General features: G+C 37.5%; 1 protein-coding gene across 1 annotated transcript; it reads right to left on the reverse strand.

The window, feature by feature from the left end:
• Positions 1-9,150: 9,150 nt before the first annotated feature.
• LOC148578687 (uncharacterized) lies at positions 9,151-10,863 on the reverse strand. The gene has a single exon (XM_088499909.1). The coding sequence runs from the start codon at positions 10,861-10,863 to the stop codon at positions 9,151-9,153; it is 1,713 nt and encodes a 570-aa protein (XP_088356035.1).
• Positions 10,864-12,465: the final 1,602 nt, after the last annotated feature.

The raw sequence follows: 12,465 nt of genomic DNA on the forward strand, positions 1-12,465 counted from the left end.
TCTTTAATATCGCTGACAACAACGACAATTATTATTATTGTACAAATAATGGTTGCTAGATCATCCACCAAGGCTAAATATCGGTCTCTTGCCAATACCACTTGTTGTTATGGATTTTAAATCTTTTGCAGTTTTTCCGTGTCAATTGCATTAAGCGATCAGTTTTATTTGTGATAATCAGAATGTCCTCCACATTCTAGTCAATTCTATTTTTTATAAATGCACCAAACATTTAGAAATCAATTGTCACTAAAATTCAAGCTAAAATTATGAAATTACTTCCAGTTACTTTATCAGGACAATTGGGAGATATCCTTACTAAACCACTTTTAACTCAAGGTGTTCAATTCTGTTTATCATCCTTCAACTTACGGAGGCTTATTAAATGAACTATCAGTCCAAACACAACCAAATAATAAAGAGACCCAAAATAGATGACTAAACATTCTATTCATTCTTATCATATTTTATTTCAGTACATACTTTATTTTTTATTTTTTTGAGTAGTTGAGAGTTTATAGTTAACAGATGAATGTTTATGAAATTAATTGGTAATATTTTTATAAATAAAGTAATTTTTTATTATGTAAAAACAATAATTTTAATATATATTTTTTATTTTTTTAATATTATCTCTATTTTTTTCGGTGAAGACATTATGAAAAAAAAAACATTAATAAGAAAAAAATTACTAAGAGTGATTTCATTTACATCAATCTTGTTAGAAACAAGAGACTAAACTGGAGAAATGATGGTATATTATTGAGTGTATTCAAGTTGTCTATTCAAGTTGTCTCGAATGATACAATATAGAAGGGTATTTATAAGGACTAAGAATCGTAATAATAAAGACGTAATATTCTATAATAAATATTCAGATATACTAAATAATTCTAATTGATCCTAATTGATCCTAATTATATTCTAACATCCTCCCTCAAACTCAAGTGACAATTTGAGTTTGAAACTTATTTAAAATAACGAAATAAAGAGAAAAAAATTGCATAAACTGATAAAACGGGTGCAGACAGAATTGCCAGAAAGAAGCGCAGACGGAACTGCCGCTTGTATGAAGGAAGCGCAGACGGAACTGCCACTAGTATGAAGGAAGCGCTAGTCTGAAGGAAGCGCAGACGGAACTGCCGCTTGTCTGAAGGAAGTGCAGACGAAACTGTCGCTATCTGAAGAAAGTGCAGACGGAACTGCCAGAAAGAAACGCAAACGGAATTGCCACAAGAAAACACAGAAGAAATACAGACGAAACTGCCATGAGAAAACGCAGACGGAACTGCCACGGGAGAACACAGACGGAACTGCTACAAGAGAACGCAAACGGAACTGCCACGAGAGAATGCAGATGGAACTGTCACGAGAAAACGCAGATGAAACTGTCATGAGAGAACGAAAACTATACGATTTCTTCATGAGAATAGGTAAGCAGCGGATGACAATGGTTGATGGTTTCAGTGGCTAAGAGAGGGTTGAATCTTAGCCCCCTTTTTTATGTTGCTGACACTTGCTGAATACAGAGGAGGCTTTTCTGTTTTAGCTCGTCTCTGGACACGAGACTTTTTATTTTGTCTCGTCACTTGGCATGAGAAAATTTTAGTTTTTGCTCCTGTGCAGTAGAAATCAGAAATGGAGTTGGAGAGAAGAAAGATTACACCAAGATATATCCTGGTTCAGCTGCTAAGTGCAGTGCAGCCTACATCCAGTCTCCATCACAAACATGATGGAATTTCACTATAATCAATCTGATTACAACTTGTAAAGTGCTAACCCAACTTACAAGGGGATTCCCACAGAATCATGAAACACAACATAGATGAACAAAAGAACTCTAAGACATCTATGGCTTTTTCTTTTAATTTTGCACTCTCTGCCTTTTTCCACTCTATGGCTTTTTCATTACAAACCTCACTGTTTGCCTTTTTTCCATGAGACTCAAGACATGACAAAATTAAACAGAAAAATATAAAACAGAATACATTGAAGGAGAAGAGAAAACTGTTAGCTCAGGTAGCTCTGAGAACTCTGTGCCTTGCACTCTCAATTTTTCTCCTTGCTCCAAACAGTGGCTGTCCACCCTTATTATAGAAGAGGGGAGCCTCCACTTATTGAAGCCAAAACCGAACCAACTTCTTCCTCCTTCAACAAAACCGGTTCGGCCACATAGAGAGAGAAGAGATAACCATGCATTAACCAACATGCAATTACCTCTAGTCCTTTCTTGGTCATCACCATTCATCAATCCGAGCTCTCCATCCTTGGCTTGCTCTCCAAGATGGAATTCTGGCCTTTGATGCTTCATGATGATGATGACTTCATCTGCTTCAATCTCTGCCTTCAACCATCACTTCGCCACTCTAGCTACTCCCTGTGGTGGTTGAGCAGAATCAAAGACAAGCCATGCTTCAAGAATCTCCCTTGCTGGCCGAGATCTTCTTCTTCCTTTTTGAGCATGCAAAGCTCAAGATAATCTCACCAAATCTGACCACATTTGGTAAGTATCTTAGCCACAGCTCATTTTTATTTTAGTATGTTTTCTTGCCATCATTAGCTTGATGGTCTTGATACATGCAGCTTCTTCCTTCTGTTGGTTGAAGAACATTTCTTCCATTATTTCCTGGACAAGGACCGAAAAAAGAAGAAGAAAGAGATGAGAGAGAATGTGAAGTTAAAGTAAAAGCAATTAAATGAAAGTGAACCAAGTTGATAGATTGCTTTTTACTTCCCTTGCTTTGAGTAGCGTATAGCATTAATCATAATGATTCCCATCAAATCAAAGTCAAGTTCTCTCTCATGTTTCCAATGCTAACATATTAAAATTTGAAATCCATTCTTTAACAAAGAGATGGAATCCGTTGGAGAGCATGAAACCATTTAGTTTTCATTTAACCTTGGTTTCGGACCAGGCTTGGAAACTTTCATCAAAAATAATGTTGGGCTTGGTAGCATTAGAATTTAATCTGGCCCAAATAGTTAACATTTGCTTTCTTGATGAATTTGATTTCGGATCAAGCATAGGAAGCATTCATCAAAATTAAATATGGGCTTGGCTATAAAAACATTGAGCTTGGCCCATCAATAAAAACTCAGCCACTAAATATAACACATGCAGCAAGGCTGATTTTTAATTTGGGCCAGCAACATCTTTATTTTCCGCCCCAATATAAAAACCTGCAACAAAAATTATTTAATCAAATCAAATTATTAATTTTTGCAGTTAATTATTTTTAATAATGTTTAGCCATCATAAATATTAATTAAGAGTTTTCCAAACTCATCAATCTCCCCCTTGATGACAAACATTATTAAAATTGAAATGGAAAAAATTTAGAGATTGAGTAAAGAATACTCCCTTTGATTTGAATTTCTCCCCCTTTCTAAATGTCACATTGCTCCCCCTTGATGTATGCTTATTTTACCATGGGAAGCACTAAACTGTAACATTTTAAATCAAGCTTCAAGTAACAATGTTATTTAGCATGTTTTATGATGCTAAATGCTTGATTTATGAGCAGTTTTAATTGATAATCAAAACTCATTTGATATCATAAACTGATTTACTGCTCAACCTTTTTCATACAAACAAAAATTTATCCAAATATTTTCCAAACATTTCTTGTTAGTATATCAGAGCAAAACAAAATGATGTGAAAAATATTTGAAGTACACATGATCAAAACAAGGCAGTTTTTAATACAATGCACAATTTAAAGGAACTGCCAAAAATAAGTTTTCAATCCAACAAATTTATCAATGATGAATCAACAGCCAAGCATCAAAATCAAACATCATCATAAACCAAATATAGTGAATGCAATAACGCATGCATTCTTTGAACAAGGGTGATCATAAATTTTCAATTTTGAAAATTTCAACCCCTGTTCCCCTGTTTTTCCAGCCCCTGTTTCGTTCCAATTTCAATTTTGGAACTTAAATTTCCTCCCCCTTTGTCATCATGGGGGCACCTGCACAAAACAGAATCAAACATAGCAAAATATTCAAAGCAAAGTAGCAAGAGTATATCACAATATCCTAGAGAGTATTCTAGAGCAGTGAGTATCAAGTCATGCTCATACAAAAAACAGATTGAGCCTAGTGGAGCCAATATCAAACAGAGTAAAGAAACAGTCACTAATCATCAGAAAAATTAAGTTGTTCTTCAGCATCTCCGACACTATCATCTCCTAAATCTTCTTTAAAATGTTCCATCATCAGATTGACCCTGTCTTTGCAATTTTTCCAAGCTTTCTCATTATCAAAGGCTTGCTTACGGGTTTCTTTGGCTGACCGATACATCAAATCTGCCATGTTCGAAAATTCTCCCAAAATCTATTTGATGGACTTGATTGTTTTGGAAGATTCTGGTCTGCCTTCATGGTCACTATCCGATGCAGCAGTTTGTCGCCCTTTGGTTTCCTTAGTTGCTCCTGCTCCTCTAATTGAAGACACCTTGTTTTCTACAGCCTCATTCAACAAATCAACTTTAAAGTACTCAAATATTCTAGTTAGAAACATACCATAAGGCAGGTTAGCCTTTCTGGTGCTTCTAACAGAATCCCACATGTGTCTAATCATAATATAACCGAAGGATATAGGAGTAGAGGTAACCAAAGCAAATAAGATGAGACAGTCAGAAAATGTTACTCGATTGTGTGAGCCGCTTTGGGGAGTCAGAATATGTGTGATGATGCGGTGAAGCAGAGAATTGACCGGTCCTAGAGCTTTATGTGTTGGTATGGTGCCATGCAATCCAGAAAGGTTCTCGCAAATGTGCTTGAGAACAGTCTTGTATGGAACGCCAACTTGTGTGTCCCATTTTTCCACCATGTATGCTCGTGGTCCTTCATCCTTGAAGCCCAGGGCCGCTCCAATAGTCTCAGCATCAAGGGCTATTTGAACCCTTTTGACATAGGAATGAAGGGTGCCGTCAATGAGCCGCATATTGGCATAAAACTCTCGAACAAGACCAGGGTAGACTGGTTTCTGAATGAGAAGCAAAGGTTTCCAGTTGAGTAGTTCAAACAGAGGAGAGACGTTGATGCCCTTGTTGGTGAGATTTTCAAGGCTAACAAGATAAGTTGTGCACAAATGACGCTTCTCCATAACCTCCTTATGAAACTCAAAAGAGGTGCAAGAGTTAAATCTGCTTGGATCAAAGTGGGAGTGAGTCTTGCCATATTTGTCTCTAAATTCCATGGATTCCAAGTTTGGAGGTTCAGTAGTGTCATTGAGTGCAAACCCCTGATTCTTCTGGGAGCTCTTTCCAGGAGTAGTCCGCTTCGGTGATGAGGGTGGAGGTGATGGAATGGGAGAAGTATAAGATTCTTGCTCTTCTTCCTCTTGGGGGTCCTTGTTCTTCTTGTTTCTTCCTCTTCCGGAACTCTTTTGGGCCACTACCTTTCTTCTCATGGTTTCGGTTTGTTTGGTTGGAGGTGAGGGAGAGGATGAGGAAGTAGAATGTATGTGGATATGAGTGTGCGTTTGGGGTGTTGATGGTTTTTGAGAAAGAAGAATTCTTTCACTCTTTCTTGGCACGGTTTTCTTTTTCATGGTAATGGGGAATGGAATATGAAAGGGTGGTGGTGATAACCGAATTGAGAGAGGGAGAGAGACAAGGTGGGTGAACGCATTTAATGGGGTTTGGAAAGAGAATATGGAGAGTAATGACCATTAGTGGACGGTTAATGACCATAATGGGTGGTTATTATCCAAAAAAAATGATTTTCCTTTTAACTTTTGAAATCCAAAACTGAAAAGTTGTTGCCTTAAATCAAGGGATTAGATGGATATAGGGATTTGATTTGACAATAACCACTTCCAAGGAGATTTGATGACACAAGAGGAAGATTCTTATTTGTAGAAATATAACTACCATAACTGTTAAGGTAGGGTCAACGAATTTTGGTGGGGCCCATAAAATTTTGAATTCTGCGCTACCTCCCCCTTGACCACAGCTCTTCCATCATGCCATGATTTTTATCTCGTCCAAACCTTTTCTCAAGGTACAGAATCTGTCTTCACAGAGAGGTTTTGTAAAAATATCAGCAATTTGGTCTTCAGATTTTACAAATTGAATATCAATAGTACCCTTTTGCACATGTTCTCTAATGAAATGATATTTAATTTCAATGTGCTTTGTTCTTGAGTGCAAAACAGGATTTTTTGAAATATTTATGGCACTCATATTATCACAAAATAGGGGTATACTATTGATTTTTAATTTGTAGTCTTCCAATTGTATTTTTAACCAAATTAATTGAGTGCAACATGCAGATGCGGAAATGTATTCTGCTTCAGCTGTGGATAAAGCCACTGTGGCTTGTTTCTTGCTTGACCACATATTGAGTGAGCTTCCAAGGAAGCAACACATGCCGGACGTGCTTCTTCTATCCACTCTATCTCCCGCATAATCTGCATCACAAAACCCTACTACACAAAATTCATCAGATTTAGGATACCACAAGCCATAATCACAAGTTCCCTTAATGTATCTAATAATGCGTTTAACAGCCGTAAGATGGGATTCTTTTGGGTGAGATTGAAATCTTGAACATACACCCACACTTTGAACAATATCCGGTCTAGAGGAGGTAAGGTACATGAGTGAACCTATCATTCCTCTATACTTTGTTTCATCCACATCTTGACCATCATCATCCTTTTCAAGTTTTGTGTTGGGATGCATTGGTGTACCCATTGCTTTGGAGTTTTCTAGGCCAAACTTTTTAATAAGTTCTTTTGCATATTTTCCTTGGTAAATAAAAGTACCACTAGGAGTTTGTTTAATTTGGAGGCCAAGAAAGAAAGTAAGCTCTCCCATTAAACTCATTTCAAACTCACTAGTCATGAGTTTTCCAAACTCTTCACACAAGGAAATGTTGGCCGAACCAAATATAATATCATCAACATAAACTTGAACAAGAAGTATATCATCATTAGATGCTTTAATAAATAAAGTAGTGTCGGTGGTACCCCTTTGAAATTTATTTTCCAACAAGAAGACACTAAGCCTTTCATACCAAGCTCTTGGAGCTTGTCTAAGACCATAAAGAGCCTTAGTTAATTTGAAAACATGATTTGGAAACTCTTTATGTTCAAAACCGGGGGGTTGAGCCACATACACTCCTCTATCAATAAAACCATTAAGAAAAGCACATTTAACATCCATTTGAAACATTTTGAAACCTCTATGGGCGGCATAGGCAAGAAGCAAACGAATTGCTTCCATTCTAGCTACCGGAGCAAAAGACTCATCAAAATCTATACCCTCTTCTTGATCGTAACCTTGGGCCACTAATCTAGCCTTGTTACGAACAACTTGTCCATCATCACCAAGTTTATTTTTAAAGACCCACTTAGTACCCGTTACCTTCATACCATCCGAATAGGGTACTAATGTCCAAACCTCATTCTTGTCAAGTTGAGCTGGCTCCTCTTGCATGGCCTTGACCCATGATGGATCTTCAAGAGCTTGTTTGACATTGTTGGGCTCCATTTGTGACAAGAAAGCAAAGTTGCTAGGTTCGGTTTGCCTTTTGGTGGAGGATCTTGTTGTTACGCCATGAGAAGGATCACCGATGATGAAATCATGAGGATAACCTCTCATAGACTTCCATTCTCTAGGCTTTCGGACAGGTGTAGAACTTTGATGAACTTCTGGTGGTCTCACTGTTTCAGTTGCTCGTGCCTGTTCAGGAGACAAAATGGAAGTGTCTCCTCCAATCTGACGAGACCGAATAGGGCTGACAGATTCTTCATTCTGGACAGATTTAGGAATTTCTTTGCTTGTTCCATCTTCACAATCTGAATCAATATCCTTCACAATACTGGGAATTAAGTTAGAATCACAAAAAGTAACATGTATGGATTCCTCTATTGTCCTATGCTCCTTGATATAAACTCTATAGGCCTTGCTTGTTGTGGAATATCCAACAAACATTCCTTCATATGATTTTGGATCAAATTTTCCAAGGTTTTCCTTATTGTTAAGTACAAAACATTTGCATCCAAAAACATGAAAATACTTAAGATTTGGAGGGGTTCCTTTCCATAGCTCATATGGTGTTTTCTTTAACCCTTTTCTAATGATTGTTCTATTCAAAATATAACATGCTGTGTTCACAGCTTCAGCCCATAAGAATTTAGGAATTTCACTCTCACATAACATAGCCCTAGTCATTTCTTGAAGGCTTCTATTCCTTCTTTCAACCACCCCATTTTGTTGGGGGGTTCTAGGACATGAAAAATTATGAGAAATCCCTAAGTCATCACAGAATTTTTCAAAATTTTGATTTTTAAATTCTCTTCCATGATCACTTCTTAAATGGGCAATTTTCAAATCCTTTTCATTTTGAATTTTCTTACAAAGGGTGGAAAAAGCATGAAAAGCATCATTCTTATGAGCAAGGAAAAGTACCCAACCAAATCTAGAGTAATCATCTACCACCACAAGACCATAATGTTTACCTCCTAAACTTTGAGTTCTAGTAGGACCAAAAAGATTAATATGTAACATTTCCAATGGTCTTTTGGTTGAGATTCCATCTTTTGATTTAAAAGAGGATTTTACTTGTTTGCCTAATTGACAAGCGTCACAAGTGAGATCCTTGTCAAACTTGATGTTTGGGATTCCTCTAACCAAATTTCTTTTGACTAGCTTAGAAATTTGATACATGCTCGCATGTCCCAACTTTCTATGCCAAAGCCATTTTTCAGATTCAAAAGATGTGAAGCATGTTACATTTTGTTCCTTTAAATCCTCAAGAGTTAATCCATACACATTGTTGCATCTTTTAGCTTCAAGAAGAACATTCCCAGTTTTTTCACACACAACTAAACAAACAGATTTCTTAAAGATAACTTCAAAACCCAAATCACAAAGTTGACTAACACTAAGCAAATTATGTTTCAAGCCATGTACAAGGAGAACATCATTTATACAAGAAGAAAAGTTTTTACCAACTTTCCCAACAGCCACAATTTTTCCTTTTGCATCATCACCGAAAGTGACAAGTCCTCCATCATAGTCATCAAGCTTTATGAAGAAGGTTGCCTTTCCGGTCATATGCCTAGAGCATCCGCTGTCCATATACCACACATTTTCCTTCCTTTTGGATGCTAGGCACACCTACAAAACAATGCTTAGGTAACCTTAGGTATCCAAATCTTTTTGGATCCTTTTACATTAAACCATCTTCTATGTCCTAAGCCATTGTAATCAAAAACAATTTTATAAACTTTGTCACCAACCATTCTTTCACCGAAAAAGCATTGAATGGGAAAGTGTCCATTCCGATTGCATAGTCTACAAAACCTTGGAGTTGCCTTTTTGTTAAAGTAGGCGGGATCTTGAAATCTTGTGTCATTAGAAGATGAAGCAATATTTTCAAAATGTGAATTTTCAGATTTATGAAACCCCAACCCAGCCTTATCATAAAGAGGTTTTTGACTAGCCAAGATGTGATTTAAACTTTCAGAACTTTGTGTAAATTTGGCCAAGTCTTCCTCAAGTCTTTTAACCTTTTTAAGCAACTCTTCATTTTGTTTAAAACAGTCCACATATGCAAGAACACAATGGTTACTTTCACAGCTCCTAACTTGGGCTCTTAACTGCTTATTTTCTTCAACAAGATCACAAGCAGTTTCGGCCTCTCTCACTTTTTCTTTTAGAAAACTGTTTTCGGCCTTAAGAATGGTAATTTGCTGTTCAAGTTCTTGATTTTCCAGCAGAAAACATCTTATTTTTTCAGAAAGGTGGTCTATCATAAGATGGAGATCTTCAGTGTTAGGGTTATGAAAGACTACCTGATCTATGTGGTCTGCCATGAGACATGTTTGTGACTTGGTCTCGGTTTCTTCATCATCATCATCAGAGTCATTCTCCAAGTCTTCCCATGTGGCCATCAGTCCTTTCTTCTTTCCTCTTTTCGGCTTTTCCTCCTTTTTCAGCTTGGGACAATCAGATTTGAAATGCCCCATTTCCTTGCAATTATAGCAAGTTACCTTGCTAAGGTCTTTCTTTATTCTCCTTGTGCTGCTGCCTTTGCTTCTGAGCTTAGCCATTTTCCTGAATTTTTTTGCAAATAAAACAAACTCATTTTCAGAAGAGTTATCACTAGATTCATCATCCAGAGGGTTAGTCACAGAAGAAAATGCAATTCCTTTCTTTTTTGTATCCTTTTTCAAATAGGTATTTTCAAAAGCAAGAAGATTTCCTCTCAAATCATCAAGTGTCATGGAGTCTAGGCTACTGCTCTCAGAAATAATTAAAGCTTTAGTTTCCCACTCTTTTGTGAGACATCTCAACACTCTTCTTACTAGCACAGAATCAGAATGTGTAATTCCCAAAGCATCTAAGCCAACAATGATAGCATTGAACCGTTCGAACAGTTCATCAATGGACTCTCCTTCCTTCATTGCAAACATTTCATATTCTCTATTTAGCATATCTGTCCGAGTCTTCTTGACAATGGTGGTTCCTTCATGGGTGATTTGCAATTTGTCCCAGATTTCCTTTGCCGTTGTGCATCTTGATACCCGTCGGTACTCCTCGAAGCTGATAGCACAATTGAGCAGATTTATTGCCTTGGCATTTAACTCCACCTTCTTCCTATCTTCCTCGGTCCATCTTGCTTCTGGTTTGAGAGAAACAACTCCTTCTGCACTTGTGATAGTTGGAAATCGAGGCCCTTCGAGAATAATCTTCCAAAGTCTGTAATCCACTGCTTGTACGAATATCTTCATCCTCTCCTTCCAATAGGTATAATTTTTCCCATTGAAAAGAGGGGGTCTGTTGCTTGATTGACCTTCAGTTAGATTATAAGACACCACATTTGCGCCACTATTTTCTACCATGAGGATCTTTACTCCAAGCTGCAAAGCTTGATCTCTTTGAGACCAAGCTCTGATACCAATTGATGGTTTCAGTGGCTAAGAGAAGGGGGGTTGAATCTTAGCCCCCTTTTTTATGTTGCTGACACTTGCTGAATACAGAGGAGGCTTTTCTGTTTTAGTTCGTCTCTGGACACGAGACTTTTTGTTTTTGCTCGTCACTTGCCACGAGACTTTTTGTTTTGTCTCGTCACTTGGCACGAGACAATTTTAGTTTTTGCTCCTGTGCAGTAGAAATCAGAAATGGAGTTGGAGAGAAGAAAGATTACACCAAGATATATCCTGGTTCAGCTGCTAAGTGCAGTGCAGCCTACATCCAGTCTCCATCACAAACATGATGGAATTTCACTATAATCAATCTGATTACAACTTGTAAAGTGCTAACCCAACTTACAAGGGAATTCCCACAGAATCATGAAACACAACATAGATGAACAAAGGAACTCTAAGACATCTATGGCTTTTTCTTTTAATTTTGCACTCTCTGCTTTTTTCCGCTCTATGGCTTTTTCATTACAAACCTCACTGTTTGCCTTTTTTCCATGAGACTCAAGACATGACAAAATTAAACAGAAAAATATAAAACAGAATACATTGAAGGAGAAGAGAAAACTGTTAGCTCAGGTAGCTCTGAGAACTCTGTGCCTTGCACTCTCAATTTTTCTCCTTGCTCCAAACAGTGGCTGTCCACCCTTATTATAGAAGAGGGGAGCCTCCACTTATTGAAGCCAAAACCGAACCAACTTCTTCCTCCTTCAACAAAACCGGTTCGGCCACATAGAGAGAGAAGAGATAACCATGCATTAACCAACATGCAATTACCTCTAGTCCTTTCTTGATCATCACCCTTCATCAATCCGAGCTCTCCATCCTTGGCTTGCTCTCCAAGATGGAATTCTGGCCCTTGATGCTTCATGATGATGATGACTTCATCTGCTTCAATCTCTGCCTTCAACCATCACTTCGCCACTCTAGCTGCTCCCTGTGGTGGTTGAGCAGAATCAAAGACAAGCCATGCTTCAAGAATCTCCCTTGCTGGCCGAGATCTTCTTCTTCCTTTTTGAGCATGCAAAGCTCAAGATAACCTCACCAAATCTGACCACATTTGGTAAGTATCTTAGCCACAGCTCATTTTTATTTTAGTATGTTTTCTTGCCATCATTAGCTTGATGGTCTTGATGCATGCAGCTTCTTCCTTCTGTTGGTTGAAGAACATTTCTTCCATTATTTCCTGGACAAGGACCGAAAAAAGAAGAAGAAAGAGATGAGAGAGAATGTGAAGTTAAAGTAAAAGCAATTAAATGAAAGTGAACCAAGTTGATAGATTGCTTTTTACTTCCCTTGCTTTGAGTAGCGTATAGCATTAATCATAATGATTCCCATCAAATCAAAGTCAAGTTCTCTCTCATGTTTCCAATGCTAACATATTAAAATTTGAAATCCATTCTTTAACAAAGAGATGGAATCCGTTGGAGAGCATGAAACCATTTAGTTTTCATTTAACCTTGGTTTCGGACCAGGCTTGGAAACTTTCATAAAAAATAATGTTGGGCTTGGTAGCATTAG

Source organism: Arachis ipaensis, chromosome B1 (genome assembly GCF_059453495.1).
Source record: "Arachis ipaensis isolate K30076 ecotype BB chromosome B1, ASM5945349v1, whole genome shotgun sequence".
Taxonomy (NCBI): Eukaryota; Viridiplantae; Streptophyta; class Magnoliopsida; order Fabales; family Fabaceae; genus Arachis; species Arachis ipaensis.